The sequence below is a fragment of the Equus caballus genome, chromosome 13 (assembly GCF_041296265.1).
Source record: "Equus caballus isolate H_3958 breed thoroughbred chromosome 13, TB-T2T, whole genome shotgun sequence".
In the NCBI taxonomy this organism is placed as follows: Eukaryota; Metazoa; Chordata; class Mammalia; order Perissodactyla; family Equidae; genus Equus; species Equus caballus.
In genome coordinates this window covers 52,090,794-52,112,781 of record NC_091696.1, presented here as the reverse complement: position 1 = coordinate 52,112,781, position 21,988 = coordinate 52,090,794, and the positions used below count along the sequence as shown (strand labels likewise).

Below are 21,988 nucleotides of genomic sequence, written 5' to 3'. Positions count from 1 at the left end.
TTACAGAAACACATACTTACTTGTCCTCTCATGTTACAGATTCAGGGGCGGGGAGAACAGAGGAACTTGAAGAAGAGTGTGGTTTCACGGAGAACAATTCCAGGCACACCAGTCTCAGTGTCTTTTTGGGAGAGGTGTCTGGTTGGTGATATCGAGCAGCCTCCCAACATAGGCATATTTATTTCAGCCAAGTGTTTCCAGGCTCTTTTCAGATGTCCTGTGGACAGAGTGGGAAATTGTCGTTAGAACATCTCAAGGGCTCTGCTCCAGCCTTGTTCTGTGTTTGTGTGAGTGACTTGGGAGGAGACGTGAACCTCACACCCAGCAGATCAGATCTGCTAGGGGGGAGAGTGACCACTACATCCTCAGCGGGTTATCTGAAACATGGAAGCTGCATACTACTGAGAATAAATGTGAAAATGTGATAAGTGTTCGTAAAGTTGCCTGTGTATGTACGGAAAGGGGAGCTGTGGCTGAGCTGCTATCATATGAATAGAGAGATAGGCCTAAAAGGTTGGGATAGTCACTAGGCTTAGTGTCTGTGTGTTGTTGCAGCTCAAGGTGCATCAGTAGGAGTATTGGGAACAGACAAAGGAGGTAGAAGTTCGAGTGTATCCTGGGTTGGTCACAATGTTGATCAGACAACATCTGAAAGATGTTATGGTCTCTCTCCTAAGAGGAGTGAGCCCAGGAAAGGGTGAGTGACCCTAAAATCCTGATTGAAGGGAACCTGGCACGGTTAACCTGGAGAAGGGAAAGTGACATGAGAGACTGATTCTGGGTAGCTGTGGGGAACAGGACCCAGCTCCCCCATGGGCTGGCTGGGACTTAGAGGAGGTGGATTCCAGAAACCTACACAGAGTTCTTGGCAGGTCAAGCCAGGCAGCAGAGGCGGGGCAGGGCTGTGGTCCTGAGTGGCGTGCAGCTGGGCTGGTGCATTTACACAGAAGGAAGCCAGGGAGCAGGATTTCTGGGTCAGGCTGCAGCCTAGGGCCTGCTGTGGCACTTCTGGTTCTAAGACTCTTCCAGTGACTTTCCCCTCGAGAGTCTGAGCAAGCTCTAAGGGGGACTCCCTGCCGATCTCTGGGGACAGCCAGGACGGCTCCACTGGCCTGCCTGCTCTCCTCCCTCTCCATAGCCTGTGGCCTGGTGAGGGTTGAAGGGACCTGTGGGGTTTGAAGGAGCTTGGAGCTATTCCCCTTGTGAAACTCATGGTCACTGTGACAGGTACACGAGATGCGGGCTTTAGAGGAATGAGTCCTAAGTCAGAAGACCCTGTTGTTCTACTCTGTCCTTTGCTCATGGAACTGTCCCTTGAGTTGAGGGGGCCAGCACACCCTGATCGCTGTCCCATCTTTGCTGCTGGCAGCACGCAGTGGAAGCACTCTGGAAGGCCGTCGCAGACCTGCTGCAGCCTGAGCGGCCACCTGAAGCCCGGCACGCAGTGCTGGCTCTGCTGAAGGCCATCGTGCAGGGGCAGGTAAGGGGTGTCAGGTCTGTGCCCAGGTGGAGCTGGGACGGGTGTGTGGGATGATGTCAGGCCCTCCACTGACTGCTCCCACTGTGCCATGCTTGGACTCTTGCCTTTAGTGAGGGCACCGGGCACACGGTCTGCTGGTTGCCAGGGGCTCTGCAGCTAGACTGCCAGAGTGGGCATCCCGTCATTACCTCTCTTATCCATGTGACCCTGGGCAAGTCACGGGAGTCCCCTGAGCCTCCTGTCCTGTAAAATGGGGATGCTCATTGTTCCTTTCTCCTCTGGGATATTTTAGGGAGTAAATGAGGCAATTCCTGCAAAATGATGAGAGTGGCATTTGGCATGAGTGACTGTTGTTATCTTGATGCCGCTGACCCTGTCCCCCTTGCCCTGGGCCATTGCCACTTGCTCACCATACTCCAGCCACACTGGAGTCTCTGCTCTTCCTGGCACACCCAGGCCACCTCTTGCCATTCTTGCCTGGAAGGTCCCGTCCCCACTTTGCCCATTTCCTCTACTCCTTCACACCCCAGCTGCTTGGAGAGGACCCCTCCACTCTCAGCGGGGTTAGACTGTCGTCATCATTATGTGGGTGCAAATGTGTCTATCCTGGGATGTGAACCCCTGGAGGGCTGGGACTGCATTGTCCTCTGCTGTGGGCCCACCACTGTGCCCAGAGCTGGACACGGGGGAGGTGCTCCACACACAGCGGTCAGTTGATGAGCAGTGCATCTGGTTCCCTACCCTGAGCTGCTCTGGTGTTCTCAATTCATCCCTCATGGCCTGTTCCTGTGGGAAGGAGAAAGGGCCCAGGGTCGGGAGTCTTGGAGCCCACTGCACTTATTGGACTTCTTACAGCTGCTTCAGAAACCTAGGTGGCCGGGGGATCCTGGAAGGACTGTTGACCCCGTGGTTTTGTCCTCAGGGGGACCGCTTGGGCATTCTCAGGGCCCTCTTCTTTAAAGTCATCAAGGATTACCCCTCTAATGAAGACCTCCACGAAAGACTGGAAGTTTTCAAGGCCCTCACGGACAATGGGAAACACATCACCTACTTGGAAGAAGAACTGGGTGGGTGCCACATTGGGTGTGAGGTTTCTCTGTCCTGGGTGATCAGATTTAATCTGGGATGTTGGAAGGGTGCTTGGGCCCTGAGGGAGTGCTGCAGTTCACTGGGATGGCCTACAGAGGGCGCTGCGTCACGCAGCTCTGCTTACCTGTGCTCAACCTGGATCAGCAACGTCCATCTCCTGGGGAGCTTGTTAAAAATGCAGAGTTCTGGGCTTCACCTCAGACCTGCTGGCTCAGAACCCCTGGGGAGTGGGGCCTTGGTGTGCGTTTTAGGTGTGTAGGAGGTGGTCTGAGATCTGTCGTAGGGAGAGCGTGCTGCCACATCTTATCCAGAGTGCCCTGAGGTTTCTGAGGCCAGGGCCACCTTGCTGCATCTTCCTCCTCACCCTCTCTATGCCCCAGGCCTCACCTGTTGGCTCTCCTTTGCTGGCCTTCCTCCCTGTTGTCCTGATGGTGTGAGGTTTCTGTGAGTCTTGAGATGTCTTATCACTGCTCTGGGGAGCAGAGGAAGGAGGAAGAAGTAAATCTGACTCAGGTCTTGCAGTTCTCTTGCCCGGAAATGGGCCTCCGCTGTCGATCTGCCTCTAGGATGGGTGATGATGGGCCTGTGGTCAGGTTTCTTGTCTATGTTTATTTGGCCAGCAGCCAAGCATTGCTTGTCTCTCCTTTGAGAGAGTCTCTGTGGGGATTGGGGGCCAGCACTCTGCCTCCTAGGCACACCCCGATGATGCTTGCACCCAAGCATGGGGCAGGGGTCAGGGCTGTGGGCTTCAGAGGCACAAACACCGCTACTGCCTTTCAGCCCAGACCCCCTTATTGTATCATGGGGGTTGGTGAATTCCAGAGTCAATGACGTGCTGACCTGCTCAGGCTCCAGCTGAGCCCCCATGGGCCCCGTGCACGGCTAGCCTGCTGTTGCTTGGGGACGGATGATATGTTCCAGCAGTGAATGGGGCCTGGGCTCGTTCCTTGGGAAGGAGATGAGTAGGAAGCACAGGCTCTCGTCCTCTTCTCCCCTAGCTGAGTTTGTCCTGCAGTGGATGGACATCGGCCTGTCCTCAGAATTCCTGCTGGTGCTTGTGAACTTGGTCAAATTCAACAGCTGTTACCTTGATGAATACATCGCATCGATGGTCCAGTAAGAAAAGAATTCCAGTAATGTTACTCTGATTATATATTCTCACTGTCTTGGGCCTTCACTTTAGCTCTGCAGGGTGAATAAAGCTGTTGAAATCATCAGTAAATGGAGAAGTTGGAAGTGGCCATAGCCACCTTCCACTTAAGTTGACATTTTGAGGCTTGACCTGCATTTTATTTATTTATTTATTTTTAAAGATTTTATTTTTCCTTTTTCTCCCAAAGTCCCCCGGTACATAGTTGTGTATTTTTAGTTGTGGGTCCTTCTAGTTGTGGCATGTGGGATGCTGCCTCAGCATGGCTTGATGAGCGGTGCCATGTCCGCGCCCAGGATTCGAACTGGCGAAACCCTGGGCTGCTGAAACAGAGTGCGCGAACCTAACCACTTGGCCATGGGGCCGGCCCCTATATTTTACTTTTAACAGATATGTAATATTACCTGATTTTTAATTTTTTTGAGGAAGATTAGCCCTGAGCTAACTACTGCCAATCCTCCTCTTTTTGCTGAAGAAGACTGGCCCTGAGCTAACATCCATGCCCATCTTCCTCTAGTCTATACATGGGATGCCTACCACAGCATGGCTTTTTGCCAAGCAGTGCCATGTCTGCACCCGGGATTGGAACTGGTGAACCCCAGGCCGCCGAGAAGTGGAACGTGTCAGCTTAACCACTGCGCCACCAGGCCGGCCCCAACCTGATGTTTTATTTATTATTATTTTTGTTTCTTTTCAAACACCTTGTGAACTCTGTGAGGGCAGGGCCTGGTCTTGTTGGTGTATGCGTCCAGTGCTGAGCAGTGGTGGCACAGAGCAGGCTCTGCCTGTTTGTGGGTGAGGGTGCCCTAAAGGAGGATGAGCCATGTGTTTAACTGACTTTGTAGAGTCACTAGAAAGTAGGATGGAGCCACTCAGCCTCTGGGAAGTGTCTTCCAGGTGACGTTGTGCTTCCTCCGACAGCATGATCTGCCTGCTGTGCGTCCAGACCGTGTCCTCTGTGGACATAGAGGTCAGTAGCTGTCCCTCTCCAGGGATAATTCCTTTCGTCCTCCTTCCAGGCAGGCTGGGTGGCATTGTAGTTGAGACCTCAGGCTCTGGGGTCAAGTCCTCTGCTGCCCCTCTCTGGCTGTGTAGCCCTGGGTGAGCTGCTGAGTCTCAGGACTCTCTCTTGTAAATAAGGCCAGTAGGATGACCTCCACTGTGGGGTCCTACTTTGGCGTGGGACAGCCCTCAGTGACTGGGATGTAGAAGTGCTGCTTGGACGTGCTCTGTGGTTTCCAGGAGGCCTGCTTTGGCGGTGGGGAGGGGTGATAGTCACTGACTGAAGGAGGGTGAGAAAGAAGCTTGGGAGTCACCTCCCTGTGGGCTGGAGTCAGGGTAGGGCCAGGGTGACCCCTCTCCCCACCCCACAGGTCTCTCTGCAGGTGCTGGATGCCGTGGTCTGCTACAACTGCCTGCCGGCCGAGAGCCTCCCCCTCTTCATCGTCACCCTCTGCCGCACCATCAATGTCAAGGAGCTCTGTGAGCCTTGCTGGAAGGTGGGGTCTGAACTGTTGCCCTGGAGAGTTCCTCCCTGGATGAAGTTATAGGGCAGCACATGGACAGGACAAGGGCCATCTTGTCTTCAATGAATGGCCATCTGATTCTTGGGGTGGCAGACAATGGTCTGTTGAGGGGAATCCAGTGGCGTTTTCCCAGGCGGTTGAGCTGAGGTCAGGGTTTTGGCAGCCTTTTGAGAACTCTGCTGCCTCTGTGTTTGGGAGGAGAGAGTGGAGAGCTGGCTGGACATGGAAGGCTTTGGAGCAGTGGCTGTGCAAGGCCAGCACGGGCATACAGTCTGGGGCCCTGGTGCTTGTATCTACCAATCCTTAATAATGGTGCATTTTGTTTCCCAGCTGATGCGGAACCTCCTGGGCACCCACCTGGGCCACAGTGCCATCTACAACATGTGCCGCCTCATGGAGAACAGGCGAGTGTGGGCAGGGCCTGGGGTGGACGGGTGATGGTGAAGTGGCTTGATCAGTGGCCGCAGGGCCTTCCCGAGGAGGCTCGCTTTGTGGGCTCTTGCTTAGCCTTGGCTAACCGAGAGGTTTCCTGTTCCTTTTGGGGGCTGCTCCAGAAGCCGGCAGTAAAGCATCTTGTGCTCCTGATCGCTCCTCCTATCCTGCTTCTATCAGTAAAATCAGAACGGTACAAACGGAGCTTGTCACCTTCCTCCCACACTGGGATTTCCTCCAGCATGGCTGCCTCACCATATAACCCTGTTACAAGGCCCTTGCCCTCACCTCCCACAGCACACCATCACAAGTCCTGTTGTTTCTGTCCCTGAGACGTGGCTCAAATCTGTCCACTCCTGGGGCCTCCACCCCCACCTCCTCAGCTCTCACCTCCTCGCTCATCTCCTACACCCACTCTTGGCCTCCTGAAATCCATTCCTCCACTCAGCAGCCCTTTGTCCAAAACAGATCTCACCGTGTCACCCTTCGCTTGAAGCCACAGTGTCTCCCAGTGCTCTCAGGATAAAAACCAAACTCCCCACTATGGCAAGGCCTGGGTGGTCCGGCTGTGCTCACTCCAGGGGCCTCTTGTCCTTCCATCTTGCCGTTCTCCCACCTGCCCACGGCTTTTGCATCTCTTTCCTTGTGCCAGAAGGCCCTTCCGCCTTGGTCGAGTTTCTCTGAGTATTTCTTGACGTCTTAGCATGGTCATTGGTTCCTTGACTGTCCTGAGCACGTGTTGCTTTCATAGCCTGTGGCTTTTCTTCTTAGCTGTAATTTGAGATAGAAACTTGGCGTTTACTCACGTGTCCCTTTGGTTTATGTCTGTGTCCCGTAGACTGTAAGCTTCGTGAGGCTGAGGCCTTCTCTCTTTCATCTCTGAGCCCTGGCATCTAGCATAGCTCCATGGTCAGCAGTGACGACTGTTGAGCAAATGCATGAATGAATCAAGTGTTTGCTGCTGGCCTCTGTGTTCTCTTATCAGTGCTCCTTCCCTAGCTTTGCTTCTGCCCCATAAGTGCAGGGACCCCGGGGAGGCTGCCAGGAGCCTGGGCCCACCCCTAGGCCCACCCTTGGTTCCCCCAGCGGGCAGATGCTGGGTCCAGGCTCTGCTCACATTCTGTCTTTCTGTGGAACACTTTCAGAGCCTACATGGAGGACGCCCCGCTGCTGAGAGGAGCTGTGTTCTTTGTTGGCATGGCTCTATGGGGAGCCCACCGGCTCTATACTCTCAAGAACTCCCCGACGTCCGTGCTGCCATCGTTCTATGAGGTAGCTTGGTTTCTGTGCCACAGTGAGCTGGGGAGAGCAGGAGAGGTTCCCTCGGTCAGGCCTCCCGCTGCTCAGCCAAAACAGGCCCCTTAGACAGGGCGTCTGCTGTAGCAGCTGAGGTGGCACTTCCAATCACTTGCTTTGTAATTGAGGATGAGATTTGGACCATTTGATGGTTTTATCCTCAAGCCAACATTATATCTTGCGAATTGCGTCTCCTGAAAATTAGCATTAGAACTGTTGAGATTCCCCCAGGGGTAGTGACACTCCTGCTGTTGATGGCTTCATTTTGTCAAGTGGTATTCTCACTCTCCTCTAGAATGAGGCCAGTGAGACAGCTTCTGTTTCCGTGGTGCCCAGTGGTGTTCAGAGCACTTGCTGTGTATATTCTCACTGAGTCGTCACGGCAGCCATCAGCTGGAACGTCATGCCATCCTTATCCTACCATGAGGAGAGCAGCTCAGACAAGCTGTGTTGCATCCAGGGTTACACAGAGTCTCCTGAGTGGCTCGTCTTTCTGCCGTGCCCCACCTCACGGGGCTGCGCAGGGTGTGGTCTTTGCGCATGGCTTGCATCAGCGTAACTCTCAGGTTCTGCTAGGCCAGAAGTTAGGGCCTCAGAATTCGAAGTTAACTGTCCGGCTAAGTCAGGCCCTCTGGAGCCAGTGTAGAAAGCACACTTCTTGGCTCTAAGATACTTCTGTGGCCCATGAGACGTGCGTGCGCAGAGTGGCCCTCTCAGGCATCTTATGCCGGTTCCAAGGGCAGGGGGCTTCCCAAGCGTGAGTGAGAAGCAGCTGGCTACAGCCTGCTCCCTGGGCCTCGTGTTCCAGGCCATGACCTGTCCGAATGAGGTGGTGTCCTATGAGATTGTCCTCTCCATAACAAGACTCATCAAGAAGTACAAGAGGGAGCTTCAGGCTGTGACGTGGGACATCCTGCTGAACATTATTGAACGCCTGCTTCAGCAGCTCCAGGTGAGGTGGGCGAGAAGGCTGTGGGCACAGGGAGGACCAAGAGCATGAACTAGGCAGCCCTTCCTTGGGGGCCTTAGACCTATGGGGGCGGCAGGTTTGTCTTACCTGGAAGATGGCTCCCTGTGCATCTGGGACCCTCCCTCCGAATCTTCTGGGGCTGTGTTCTCTGATGGTTCTCAGTGGTGTCAACCTCACCATCTACTGAAGATGGTCAGTTTTTCCAAAGCTCTTCCATCATTTTGGCCCCCAAACAGGAATACGTAGCGGGTGAGCAAGGGTGTGTGGCTGGTGTTGATCAGGATTGACAGAATAACACTCCAGGTCCCATCCATGGCCTGTAAATAGAAGCTGAAGACAGTTCTCAAAGTGTCTAGAATGCTGGCCACCAGTTTGGTGTAACTGGAGGACAGCGTTGACCACAGCAGTAAGGAGGACATGCTGATGCTGGGGCCACAGAGGAGATGAGGCCTCGTCTAGCATGGGCTCAGGCTTGGGCCTCCTAGGGGACTGGGGTAGGTGATGCCTAGGTGGCCAGGCCAGCAAGAGGAAGAAGTGGGACTCAGCCGGGAATAGACCCTCAGGGCCTGGATGCTGCCAGACCTCTGTCACTGACCAGCTGGCCGGGCAGTGCTTTGTTCTGGAGTGGCGGACTAGGAGGCTGTACCCCTGGGCCTCCAGAAGATGCTTGAGCCTGGAGGAGTCATGAAAGCACTTGTAGTTGTTCCCTTTGAGGCCTGCTGTGGGGGTACAGCCAGGACTCCTTGCGGCTACCATTCCCCAAATGAGCAGGAACAACCTGGCTGCCCCACATGTACCAGTGTGGTGGGGGCATGCCCCCTGTGCAGCAAGAGGGCCTGAGGTGAGGGACTGTCTGAATGTAGCTCATCTGAGATGAGGACTTTGATGCCGACTCCTTGAGGGAAGCTAAAGTGACTCCTGCGTAACTGCACTTCCGTGTTGTAGAGCCTGGACAGCCCGGAACTCAGGACCATCGTCCATGACCTGCTGACCACGGTGGAAGAACTGTGTGATCAGAATGAGTTCCACGGCTCCCAGGAGAGATACTTTGAGCTTGTTGAGAGATGTGCAGACCAGAGGCCTGTAAGACCACCTCTCCCCTCTTCCCCCAACCTTGGGGGACCTTGGTGCTTGGGCAGAAGGCTGGTTAGGTCAGGCTGCTGGGGGAGATGCAGCATAGCTCGACTCTGGGAGCCCTGGCTGTTAGGTCTGAAACCAAGTTTTCTGTGAATTTGCAATAAAGGGCTGAGCAGGCTTCTGCTTTCCCGGGTTTGTGCTCCAGCGGGGGAGTCTGCCAGGGCGTCATCAAGCCGAACGCGTGCAAGTCTGTCAGAGAGCACAGCGCTAGCCTAACCATCGCTTTCCTCCCACCTGTGCAGAGGAGGGTGCCGGCCGGCTCCACAGAGACTTGTTGTTCGGCATGTCTGCTCCCCAGGCAGCAGGCAGTCCTTGTGCCAGAAACTCTCAGCTTGATGCCAAGGCTTTTACGTGGATTTTAAAATGAATTTTCACCACTGCCAGCAGAGCCTTTGTCCTGCGGGCTTCCCACCTGGGCCCCAAAGTGGCTGGTCTCCCTGAGCAAATTCTTCTCCTGGGCCAGCAGCATGCGGCCATGTTGATAAGAAAACCTTTAGGAGGGCAGAGTGGCTCATTAACTAACGCCAGGTCTTTCTTCTTTTGACAGGAGTCCTCCCTCTTAAACTTAATAACCTACAGGGCTCAGTCAATCCATCCTGCAAAGGACGGCTGGATTCACAACCTACAGTTACTGATGGAGAGATTCTTCAGGTGGGGAGCCTCTGGAGGCCTGCCTGGCCCCCGGGCTCTGACCCTGCGTCTGTGCTCTGGGCCCAGTCTAGGACACCCAGAGTCAGGGCTTTCTGATTCTTGAAAGTAACGGTTCTTGCTGGGCAGGAAAAGGTTTGTTTTCCAGTAAGACAGAGTCCTCTGAGGCCTCTGCGCTTACTTCTTGCTGTGGAGTGGTTGTCTAGAAAAACGCCATCTCTCAGGGCCCAGCTCTCTGCCCCTTTGCTCAGTTCTTGGTCTGGATGTTGATGAGCTGGGCCCCACGCAGGGAGAATCCAGAGTCAGTCTTGCCTGCCACCAAGGTTGGGGGCTTTGGTGTCCTGTGGTGGGCCTGGGGGCTCGGTCCTCTGGGGAGCCCTTGGAGCTTGGGCTGCCGGGCCAGCCGGGGCCTGGCGGAGTGGGAGGCTGGTAGCTGGTGCTCCTGCTGGGCCTAGCAGATGTGCCTCTGCCCACAGGAACGAATCTCGCAGCGCTGTGCGCATCAAGGTGCTGGATGTCCTGTCCTTCGTGTTGCTCATCAACAGGCAGTTCTACGAGGTGTGTGTCCTGGGCTGACGGGAGCCCTGGGCTCGGCGGGTGTGAGGGTGGTCCATGAAGGGTGCAGTGCAGTGCTCTCCCAAGAAGCACAGCGTGGCCCTCGCTGGACGCTGCGAGCCTCCTGGGGCCTGCCTGGGACTTGGGGTCCGCACGCGCTGCTTGTGGCAGGCTTTCTCAGCAGGATTTGTCTGTTTACGCCTTCCTTCCTCATTCATCTGTTTATCCCACGGTGCGCCCATTAGGCCTGAGCTGGGCCTGGAGATGTGGCCCAGCAGCCAGGAGGGACAGTTTCCACTCTCAGGGAGCTGAGGCTGCTGTCACCAGAACACAGAAGAATTCCAAACCGTCTTGCTTGGGGACTTTTTTGTTTTTATAGTCACATTCACCCCTAGCCCCGGCCCAATCAGCTGCTGTGTGGTGCCAGGCCCTGCCTGTCGCCCTACTGCCGATCTCTTCCCCAGAGCCCGTCCTTCGCTGTGTTTGTGTCTGGAGCCCGTCCTTCCTCCAGATGCATTAGGGTGTGCCTGCCTGCCATGCCCTTCCTCCGAGAGAGGCGCCTCAGGCTCTGCACGTCTTCCCTTACTTCCCAGCGTACCTCCTCATGGTGGCCTCGCTGGGATTCCCGGTGTTCCTAGGACCTGCCTGCCCCCTCTTACTCTCTCAGCCTTCCCGTTCCCTGTATCTCTGTCCCTTGGAATTCCACCCTCTTTCCAAGTCCAGCTCAGGGCCACCTCTTCCTGGAAGCCTCTCTGGGTTCTCGGGCCTCTCAGGTCAGAGTCAGTCTTCTTCTGCTCTCTATTCCTGTGGCACTTTGTATCTGCCTCTGCTAAAGCTCTCCTTGCACCTCTGCATTACAGTGGATGCCGTGATGTCAGGGCAAGGTCTTCCTACCCCCGGTGCGTGCACACAGAGGGTCCTCCACATAGGATCTTTCTTAATTGTGACATTGGATGACAAAGAGCAAGTGGGGACGTTCACTGGTTGCATCATGTCTGAGCCATTGGACCTGGGGCTGTGCCAGGCTGTCGTGCAGCTGTCACCACCGTCCTGAACTGAAGGGCTGTGCTGAGCTCCCTGGAAGAGGCCCTGGGCCCCTCAGGCACTGACGCATCCATGCTGCTGGTTTTTCTGAGTCTTGAATGACGCGTTAGCTGCTTTTCGGCCTCTGTTGCAGATGGCTCACCTCACTCCACTTGTGCTTGGTGCAGGAGGAGCTGATCAACTCAGTGGTCATCTCACAGCTCTCCCACATCCCTGAGGATAAAGACCACCAGGTCCGAAAGCTGGCCACCCAGCTGCTGGTGGACCTGGCCGAAGGCTGCCATACCCACCACTTCAACAGCCTGTTGGACATCATCGAGAAAGTGAGAGCTGCTCCAGGCCAGGGCTCCGGGTACCTGGCCTACCAGAGGGACCCCTGTTTGTGGCAAAGCTCTGCAGGCAGCAACGTCCTCTGACCCTGTGTCCCTGTTCTCTCCCTAGTGACTGGCTTGGTCTCTCAGAAGCAGGGCTTCCCTCCCAGCAGTGATGGATGGTGTCAGGAGCTCAGCTGGGCTTGTTTCTGCTCAGCAGTGTCCTGCTGCCCCAGGGTCCTGGGAAATGGCTGTGATGTTGCTCCACAGGAACTGGGCTGGGGGTGGGACTTGGGTCTGTTGTCCTCTTGCACAGCCAACATCTTTTTCTTTTAATTTTGAAATACATCGCAATTTCTGAATGGTCCCTCAGGTGTGTAAAGTGCATCTTTCCTTTTGAGAAATGAAGGAGAAAGTACCGGATCTGATGGTTGCTGCTGCAGGGAGCCTGGAGCGGGGGATTTAAATAGAGATCTTCTCTCTAAAGGTGATTGCCCGCTCCCTCTCCCCGCCCCCCGAGCTGGAGGAAAGAGACCTGGAGGCATACTCAGCCTCCTTGGAAGATGTGAAGACCGCGGTCCTGGGGCTCCTGGTCATCCTTCAGGTGGGCCTCTGCTCTTCTGGGAGGGTGGGTGACCAGCTGCGTTGTGTTGGAGTGCTGCTCTTTAGCAACACATCTCCTGGGAGATTCAGGTACTCCCTGGGGGTTGCAGATGGCCGCCTGGTATGATCCTGACTCCTTGTCACAGGAGGGACCGGGTGAGAGCCCTCAGGGAGGGGTGGACGAGGCTGGCAAGAGCTAGTCTGCATGGAGACGCTTCCGAGTCAGTGCTGGGACCATGCCCATAGCTGTTAGCATAACACCCGAGGAGGGAAGGGCTGCATGCATTCTGGCTCTATAGTTTCTTGGCCTTTGTTTAACAGTCTTATTGAGATGCGCTTTACGTCCCATACAACTTGTCCATTTAAAGTGTATGATTCTGTGGTTTTTGGTATGTTCACAGAGTTAGACAGTCATCACCACAATTTTAGAACATCTTCATCACCCCGAAAGAAAGCCCATACCTACTAGCAGTCACTCCCCATTCTCCTGTCATTACCTTCAGTCCCTGGCAACCACTAATCTGCTTTTTAAAAAAATTTTATTTACTTATTTATTTGAGGAAAATTAGCTCTGAGCTAACATCTGTACTCATCTTCCTCTACTTTATATGTGGGACGCCTGCCACAGCATGGCTTGGTAAGTGGTGTGTAGGTCCGCACCCAGGATCTGAACTGGCGAACACCGGGCCGCTGCAGCACAGCACACAGACTTAACCGCTGTGCCACAGGGTCGGCCCTGTAATCTGATTTTTGTCTTTGTGGATTTGCATATTCTGGACTTTTCATAGAAATGGAATCATACAGTGTGTGACCTTTTGTGTCTGGCGTCTTTCACTGAGCACAGTGTCTTCAAAGTTTGTGTACATTGTAGCGTGTGTCAGTACTTTGTTCCTTTTTATGGCTGAGTAATATTCCATTGTACAGATAGACGATGCAGTCATGTGCTGCATAACAATGTTTCAATCAATGATGGACCACGTATATGATGGTGGGTCCCATAAGATCGGTGCCATTTAGCCCAGGTCCATAGTAGGCTATGCCATCTGGGTTTGTGTAGGTGTACTCTGTGATGTTCACACAATGATGAAATCACCTAACAATGCATTTCTGGGAACATATCCCCATTGTTAAGTGACGCATGACTGTATTTTACTTATCTATTCATCAGTTAGTGGACGTTTAGGTTTCTACCTTTTGGCTTTTGTGAATCATACTGCAGTCAATGTTCTTGTACAAGTTTCCATGTGGACGTATGTTTTCATTTCTCTTAGGTATATACCTAGAAGTCAAAATGCTGGGTCATATGGTAATTCTGTGCTTACTTATTTGAGGAACTACCAGACTATTTTCCGCAGGGTCTGCTCCATTTTATATTCCCAGCGGTGGTGGATGAGGGTTCCAGTTTCTCCACATCCTCACCAACACTCGTTACTTTCTGGTTTTTTGATTACAGCCGTCCTAGTGAGTGTGGAATGGTGTCTCGTGGTGGCTCTGATGTGCATTTCTCTAGAGACCAATGATGTTGAACATCCTCTGGTGTGCCTGTTGGCCATCTGTATGTCTTCTTTGGAGAGAAATGCCTGTTCAGATCCTTTACCCATTTTTAAATTGGGTCGTTTGTCTTTTTATTGAATTATAAGAGTTCTTTTTGTATTCTGGATGCTGTTAGATGCCGTTCATCAGAGGACTTGCATGTTCTCCATCCCGTCATTTGGCAGCCTTGTGCTTGCTCTCCTGGGTGGTGGCTCTCCTCACATACTCCCAGGCACGGCCCAGCTCCTGAGGGTGCACTGCTGTAGCCTCATCCCTTTACAATCCTGGGCAGCCTCTGCCTAGCAGGGTGCCATCAGGCCCTTCTGCTGGCCACTGTGCCTCCATCACCAATTTCCAGAGCACCGTGGTGTCACTCACTTTAATTTGCCAGTGTGAGTATTGTGTCAAATGTAATGTTTGAATCAGTTGACTTAAAAACTTCTGGTTTATAAGATGTCAGATGATAGAACAGTTTACTGTAACTTTTGTATGGGATGGATTTTTATTTTCTGGTGTAGAAGTTAAAAGTGTGTTTGATAAAAGCTGGACAGCACCTCCTTAGTGTCCCGTCCACAGGAGCCCTGTGCTCTTTACTGCTCTGACTTGTAAGGCAGCTTGCTGGGCTGCTGGGGGGCCCTGTGGCCTGGACGAATCCAGAACCCTACTACAGAGAAGGAAGAAGGTGGTCCCTTGTCCTCACTTGGAAATCCAGCCCGGGAGACCCAAGGGCCAGGGGCCACAGAACAGAGCTGTTTCCTAATTGAGGCAAAGTCCTTGGCCAGGTTGTTTTCATTTCTCTTTTTCTATAGTTAAAAAGTAACATATGCATCCCATTAAAACACATAGGCAGCATAAACATAGCAAAAAGTTAGATTCCCTCCCTCCTTCCTGCCAAAATGGGCAGCAGAGTCCTCAGGGATCCTTCCCCAAATGGCCTGTGTGCTGTCAAGCATTGTGTCGAGCTCTCTCTCCTCTCCCTCTTTTGTGCAAGGAAGGGATATGCTTTTATGTTATGTTTTCTGAAACAAGGAGAGATAGCTTTATTAATCATCTTTCTTTAAAAAGAATAACAGTGATACGTTTGTGTGTTGTTTTATTTTTTTTGAGGAAGATTAGCCCTGAGCTAACTGCTGCCAATCCTCCTCTTTTTGCTGAGGAAGACTGGCCCTGAGCTAACATCCATGCCCATCTTCCTCTACTTTATATGTGGGACGCCTACCACAGCATGGCATGCCAAGCAATGCCATGTCCTCACCTGGGATCCGAACCAGTGAACCCTGGGCCGCCAAAGCGGAACATGTGAACTTACTCGCTGTACCACCGGGCTGGCCCCCAGTGATATGTTTTTTTAAGCACCCACTGCTCCTCCAAGGCTCAGGGTTCCACAAAGGGATCCCTCCTGCCCCTCGCTGGTCCTGTCCTGCCCAGCAGCCCCCTCCCATACCCCGAGATTGCTGGTGGCACAGAGGGCTCTCACACCTGGGCTCCCCTTTCGGGGAGGTGCCCTTGGCCTTGCCAAGGTAGGCGGGGAGGGGCTCGCAGTGGGGATGATCCCCAGCAACTGGGGGAATGTCTCCCTTTAAAAATCCCTCAGAGAGCGTCTCGTGCTTTGCTCTGCCCCTGGTTCACTCTGCTTGGCTTTGTGGCGCACTCTTTGAGCACACGTTTCATACATTGCTGCACTGTGAGCCCTTGGACATATTTTCCCCATCTTTTTTTTTCTTTTTTAAGATTTTATTTTTCCTTTTTCTCCCTAAACCCCCCCGGTACATAGTTGTGTATTTTTAGTTGTGGGTCCTTCTAGTTGTGGCATGTGGGATGCCACCTCAGCATGGCTTGATGAGTGGTGCCATGTCCCCGCCCATGATCCGAACCGACGAAACCCTGGGCTGCTGAAGCAGAGCACGTGAACTCAACCACTCGGCCAGGGGGCCAGCCCCGGATTTTCCCCATCTTAATTGATTCTTTATTGATGTCATGAACATGTGGTGGATTCTGATTTTTTGCCATTACCAAAGGTGCATGCATGGGGGCGTACCCATGGGAGGAAGCCCTAGAATGGAATTGGTGGCTTGAAGGGTTTGTGTGTTTTAAAGAATGGTAGATGCTGTCCTACTTCCTCTCCTCTGGGCACCGGGGTGCCAGCCTCCAGCAGGCGCATTGCGGCCTCCTGCCCTCACAGTGACCAGCATACTCTCTCTGCAGACCAAGCTGTACACCTTGCCTGCCAGCCACGCAATGCGTGTGTACGAGACGCTCGTCAGCCACATCCAGCTCCACTACAAGCACAGCTACACCCTGCCCATTGCCAGCAGCATCCGGCTACAGGTATGATGGGGCCAGGCTGGCGGTCAGTGGCTGTGGCGGAGCCTGGCTGCACCTCAGGGCTGGCCATGGGTGGATTCCCTAAGGGTCCTAGCAGCTGCTTTAGTCTTGGCGGATGCTGTGACTACAGACTGGAGAGGTGATAGATGGCTCAAGAGAGGTCTTTAACACACTGTTTTCCTTCTTTGTACCAGCTCTGGCTGTAGCCTCCCCAGGATCTGCTGCCCTTCTTTTTGCCTGCAGTCCGTGTGCCTCACCAGCATGGCAGTTTGAGTCACACGGTGGCTTGGGATGGGGGCAGAGAAAGGATATTATACCGAGTTAAAGGGTGGTTCGTAGCCCCCTTATTCCTGGTGCTGCTGAGTCTGTCAGCAACCTGCAGCAGAGGATTGTAGGCAGCGCTGGGTAGGGTGGGCTGGGTGGGGCTGGGCAGAACAAACTGCTTTGAGTCCACTATGGATGCTGTCACCGGGCTGAGCAGAGGTCACTGGGGCGGAAGCCCTGATCCCTTCCAGAGCATCTGCCCAATGGGGCAGCCCTCTGTCATTTGGGGAGCCCAGTTAAGTGACCTATCATTCATTGAGCTCTGCTTTCTGGCACTGGGAGCCATGTGTTGCTGCCCAGCTAGTGTGCAAGGTATCTGTCCCCTCCATCCTGGAAGCAGGCCCAGCTGCCCCTAGTAGGAGAGGCCACTGCATTGTTCAGCTGCTGTGGGATGTCATGGCCTCTGTGGGCTCTGCTGGAGCAGGCCGTGAATGCTCACAGCTCTCCACCCAGTGCTGTTGTCTGTGTAGTGAAGCTGGGGCATGTTTGCCGTTGGTGGCAGCAGCCTTTTCTGAGAGACGCGTGGGTGTGAGTGGGAGGCCAGGCATGTTCCTGCTCTATGGATTGTGCCTTTTCTCTGCAGGCCTTCGATTTCCTGCTGCTGCTGCGGGCCGACTCGTTGCACCGCCTCGGTCTGCCCAACAAGGACGGGGTTGTGAGGTTCAGCCCCTATTGCCTCTGTGACTACATGTACGTGTGGGACGGCATCCTTCCCTACCACCGCTGTCAGCCCTGTTTCCCCCGGTTCCGGGGGGTTAGGTTTATGGGGCGGGTGGGTGGAACCAGCTGCTCTCCACCTCAGGGGGTAGTGTGTCTGAGGGACAGTCCCAGAGGGATCCTGGTGGTAACCCCGGGTCTGTTCTGACCCTGTGGGGTGGGAGCTTCAGGCTCAGTGCTTCTCCCACTTGACTTGCTTCCACAGGGAGCCGGAGAGAGGCTCTGAGAAGAAGGCCAGTGGTCCCTTGTCACCTCCCACCGGGCCGCCTGGCCCAGCGTCTCCAGGCCCCGCCACACGGCCCGGCTCTCTGCCCTACTCTCTCCTCTTCCGTGTCCTGCTGCAGTGCTTGAAGCAGGTGAGACAGCTGGGCCCTAGAGCTGCATTAGGTCAGACTGAGCGGCGATGGGTGCTGCCCAGAGGGCACAGTTCCTTCCCCTGTATCAGTGACCTGGGGAGATTTGCTGCTTGTTTCAGGTTGTCTGCCCCCAGGTTCCTGGCAGTTCTGTCACCATGTGTTGAGCACCTGCTGTGTGCACTGCATCACGTGGAGCTGGGCGTGGAGCCGAGGAGACATTCCTGCCTCCGGGAGGTGGTTTTGGTACAAGGTTAAGATGTACAGACAAATAACTGGAATCACAGAACAGGGCCTGCCTCAGAAGGAGACATAGACGGGCTGTGTGGGACTGAAAAGGGGGTAGTCGCATCTAATTGGGGGCGCCTGGAGGAGCATGTTAGGTTAGTCTTTGATGGGGGAGTATCCAGTGGCGGGAGTAAGCAGGCAGCAAGTAGGGTAGGTGCCGTCCTGCTGGCAGGAGACATAGCTGGGGCCGAGATGTCGAGGCAGGAGAGTTTAGGCCTGGTCCTTGACGGGGACCAGCGAGAGAACTGGTCTGCAGTGTGCCACAAGGCAGGGCTGAGCAGCCTGGAAGGGGCCAGGGGCGCTCCCAAGGGCCATGGGCACAGAATCAGGGCTGGATGGAGAGGCAGGACCAGGTTCCCTGGGGGCGCCAGGCGTTGGCACTAAAGGGGATTGTTGGAGATTTCCTTGAGTATCTCAAGGCCTCCGTGTCACAGGTGGCATCTGGGGAAAGGCTTTCGGGACTTGTGACCATTGGTGTAGCTTACGGGCAGTGGTCGCTCCTGATGGGGGTTGGGAGGACTTACCAGGGAAGTTTGGTGGGGGCCCGAACTATGTCGTCCTCATTGCTGTGACCCTGGGTCCACTTTGGTCTTAAGGCAGGTATCTGGGTTTGCGGATTGTTGAGGAACACTTGCTGCTTTTCCGTTTGAGCTAGTATGATAGCTTTTTCCTGCTGCATCTTTATTGTGTTCTGGGCAGGCATCTGTTGGCGTCCCTTGAGTACAGTGCCCTAGGCGGGCAGTCCCCGGGTCACGTTTGGGTGAATGGGGAGGATGGAGCCAGGTATGAGGAAGTTCCAGGTCCAGCTAAGAGGAGCAAGGTTCCACGCTGGGCCTCCCACTCAGCTGGGCTTTTGGAGGGCAGCTGCTGTCGTCCAGTAGTGACTTTCTCTGAGCAGCATCTTCTGCAGGTTGCATGGACAGAGGGCCAAGGCTCGTGCGTCCGGAGGCCCCCTAGCCGTCCAGCTTGAAACAGAGCTTCAGACTCTGAAACTCCAACTTCCCTCTCCAGGCTCCAGACAGCCCCGGCTTCCCCCTGACCAACTCCTCTTTCTGCAGGAGACCGACTGGAAGGTGCTGAAGCTTGTGCTCAGCAAGCTCCCTGAGTCACTGCGCTATAAGGTCCTCATTTTCAACTCTCCATGCAGTGTGGACCAGCTGTCCTCCGCCCTCTGCTCTATGGTAACGCCTTCTGCTTTGGGCCTGTGCCGCCCCTTCCTGTAGTGTTCATGGGGGTCTGGGGGGTCTGGTGTTAGGGGTGAGGCTGCAGCATAGTTCCTCCTTGTCCCAAGGATTGCAAGGCCCTGGGAGGCAAACTGGTAAAACACAAGAGGCCATTTCCTTCAGATGCCACCCTGTCAGGAGGGCAGAGCATGCCTCTGGGACCCCTGTCCTTCCATCCCCAGCTTATGGGGCAGAAAACCAGATGCCCCAGTGAAGGGCTCAAACTTATGGTACTGAGCGTGTTGTCTCCTCTCCCTTCTCTTCTTCACTGGGGCTCCTGTGATGTGTGCATCACTTCTCCTGTCTCTCCCTAGCGTATCAGGGTGGGCACCCACCCCACTTCTCTGAAAGGGCAGACTCTTGACTAGAAAAGGAAGTAGGAAGGCCCCACGGGCTCTTGACCCCTCCTCCCGCTGGGCCCAAGACACAGGACCATCCCAGCACACTCTGGCCACTCAGCAGTTGACCTAGCCACTGGGAAGGGCCTCATATCTGGGCCTTGGTCATTAGCTTTCAGGTCCCAAGACCCTCGAGCGGCTCCGAGGCACCCCAGAAGGGTTCTCTAGAACCGACCTGCATTTGGCTGTGGTTCCCGTGCTGACGGCGCTAATCTCTTACCACAACTACCTGGATAAAACCAGACAGGTACCAGACGGGAGAGGACAGTTGAGCTTTGTGGTACCTGGAGTTTGAAGCCTGGTCCCCAGGATGTCTGCTTCAGCCACATGGGCCCGACATTTTCCTCACACCCTGGGTGGCTGCTAGGCCAGGGCAATGGGAGCCGGCTTTGCTCCTCCATGTGGCTGCTGGACGCCTGCTGGCGGGCCCCACCTGCAAGCGCAGGCATCTGAATGCACTGGCACTCCTGAGTCACAGGGGGTGTGGGCTTAATGCAGCGCTTGAGTGTCCCCCACTTCCACACACAGCATTTTTTCTTTCTGAGAAGCATTGCCTAGATTGTCCTTGCTACAGCTTTAGGACAGGTGGCCAAGCCGCTCAGTGGAGTGGGCCTGTTTTGAGAAGCAGGGCAGCTGGGCTGAGGTCCCCCCAACTTCCATCTCCTTCCACATCTGTCATCAGATGCAGAAAGCAGCACTGTCTCCTTTGTTCCACACTGCTGGCTGCAAGGCCTCTGCTGGGCGTCACTTTTACTATCTCCTTTACATTCTGGGCGCCTCTCTGTCATTCTGCCTTCTTTGATGAGGGTACTGAAGTCTTAGGTCAGATAGCCTGTTCAAGGTCACGGCCAACAAGGAGAGGGGCCTAGACTCAGGCTCGGGCCTATCTCAGCCCTGGCTCTGCGCTTCGGATCACAGCACTGTCAGGAGCTCACACTCCACGTCCTATCCCCTGACCTCCTGCCCTGCTTCCCACCCCGACTCCTGAGAAAGGCTGAGCTCCAGCTCCTCCTGGGTGGCTTGGCCGTGACCCAAAGGGGCAGCTGGCCCTGCTGGGCTAAAGGTTCCCCGAGAATCTTGGAGGCCCGAAGTGTTTCTAAGGGGTGAGGCCAGCTGCAGGAAATCGGAATCATCCAATGCGGCCTTGTGTGACCAGGCAGTTTGCCCTGAGGCCAGGACCTGAGTGGCACCTGCCTCCTGCTGGGCATAGCCACACTGTCTTCACAGAGGACGCTGCCCAGGGTTGCTGTGGGCCTGGTGGCATTGCTGTGTCAGGCAGAGTCTTTCCTTGTAATAAGGCCAAGCAGTTAGGGGTCCCAGAAGCACAGGGGTGGTCTGGGGAGCCAGGGTCCTGCCAGTGCTGGCCGGTGGGGAGGTGTCAGGAAGCGCCTGACTGCAGCAGCCCTGCCATCCAGGTGGCTCAAGGAGGTCAGCTGCCAGTGACACTGCTGCTTAGGCACTCGGACCTGGGACAAGGCACTTAACCTTCCTAAGCCTTGGCCTCCTCTGTATAACATCCTATACTGGGTTGAGGGGAGATGAGGCCCTGGCTCGCCAGAAGGCTGGCTGTGGGCGGTGGCAGGGGCATGGGGGGCCGAGCCTGAGGCCTCGGGCTGTCCCACAGCGGGAGATGGTGTACTGCCTGGAGCAAGGCCTCATCTACCGCTGCGCCAGCCAGTGTGTGGTGGCCCTGGCCATCTGCAGCGTGGAGATGCCAGACATCATCATCAAAGCATTGCCTGTCTTGGTCGTGAAACTCACGCACATCTCGGCCACAGCCAGCATGGCCATTCCGCTCCTCGAGTTCCTGTCAAGTGAGTATCTGTGGCTCAACGTGTGTGTATTTATATGCACATGTGTGTGTGTGGGGGGGGTGGACCCTTGAATTTGAGGCTGTGCCTTGCCCAGAATAACTCATGTTGGCTTCTCTGACCTCATCTTGGTACCTCTCTTTGGCCACATGTAGGCACACTGTCCTCCCTGGGGCACCTGGACGTGCTACCCTCTGCTGCCTCAGGGCCTTTGTACCTCCTGCCCGTGTACCATGAATGCTTCCCTTCCTGGCCTTCGAGTGGCTGGCTTCTTTCTTCTCACTGTCAGTTTAAATGGCACAGAAGCCTCCCGTAACCTGATGTCAGTCCCTGCACTCAGCCTGGCTCTCAGAGCTCCCTGTTTATTCCCTCAACGCACACACCAGAACTTGGCGGGTTTTGCTCACTCACTCCTTAGATTGTGACTTCCAGGGGCGCAGGATGCCTTACTTGCTGCTTCATTCCCAGTACCCTAGTGTGTGTCTGGCCCTCAGTAGACCCTCAGGTGTGGGGACAGCAGGTGGAGAGCAGGGCCAGCCCTTCTGTAAAGGGCCACATACTGCTGCATATGTTTTTTTGAAAATGTAGAAACCATTCATAGCTCATAGGTCATACAGATGCAAACCACTGGCCAGATTTAGCTTGGGGACCATAGTTTGCCAGCCCTCGAGAGAGAGAACTGAGGCCAAGGGTCAGGGGAAGGTCACGTTTGGGTGGGCTGCGAGCTTCACTCCTTTACAGCCCTCTTGGGTCAGGGTGGCTGCACTGGCTTTCA

The 21,988-nt window shown here is 54.7% G+C and overlaps 1 protein-coding gene across 16 annotated transcripts in view; it reads left to right on the top strand.

Moving 5' to 3' along the window:
- The window catches only part of TSC2 (TSC complex subunit 2), a 38,794-nt gene that overhangs the window by 2,412 nt on the left and 14,394 nt on the right, over window positions 1–21,988 (top strand). For all 16 annotated transcript variants that reach the window (XM_070232470.1, XM_070232467.1, XM_070232469.1 and 13 more), the window contains 19 exons: window positions 1,370–1,480; window positions 2,403–2,547; window positions 3,568–3,685; window positions 4,641–4,689; window positions 5,093–5,218; window positions 5,576–5,649; window positions 6,823–6,949; window positions 7,782–7,925; window positions 8,889–9,026; window positions 9,628–9,731; window positions 10,205–10,286; window positions 11,495–11,650; window positions 12,126–12,242; window positions 15,980–16,102; window positions 17,007–17,113; window positions 17,346–17,496; window positions 18,840–18,962; window positions 19,515–19,649; window positions 21,027–21,216. In XM_070232470.1, the coding sequence (XP_070088571.1) occupies window positions 1,370–1,480; window positions 2,403–2,547; window positions 3,568–3,685; window positions 4,641–4,689; window positions 5,093–5,218; window positions 5,576–5,649; window positions 6,823–6,949; window positions 7,782–7,925; window positions 8,889–9,026; window positions 9,628–9,731; window positions 10,205–10,286; window positions 11,495–11,650; window positions 12,126–12,242; window positions 15,980–16,102; window positions 17,007–17,113; window positions 17,346–17,496; window positions 18,840–18,962; window positions 19,515–19,649; window positions 21,027–21,216 (2,320 nt within the window). The remainder of the gene's footprint in view (window positions 1–1,369; window positions 1,481–2,402; window positions 2,548–3,567; window positions 3,686–4,640; window positions 4,690–5,092; window positions 5,219–5,575; window positions 5,650–6,822; window positions 6,950–7,781; window positions 7,926–8,888; window positions 9,027–9,627; window positions 9,732–10,204; window positions 10,287–11,494; window positions 11,651–12,125; window positions 12,243–15,979; window positions 16,103–17,006; window positions 17,114–17,345; window positions 17,497–18,839; window positions 18,963–19,514; window positions 19,650–21,026; window positions 21,217–21,988) is intronic.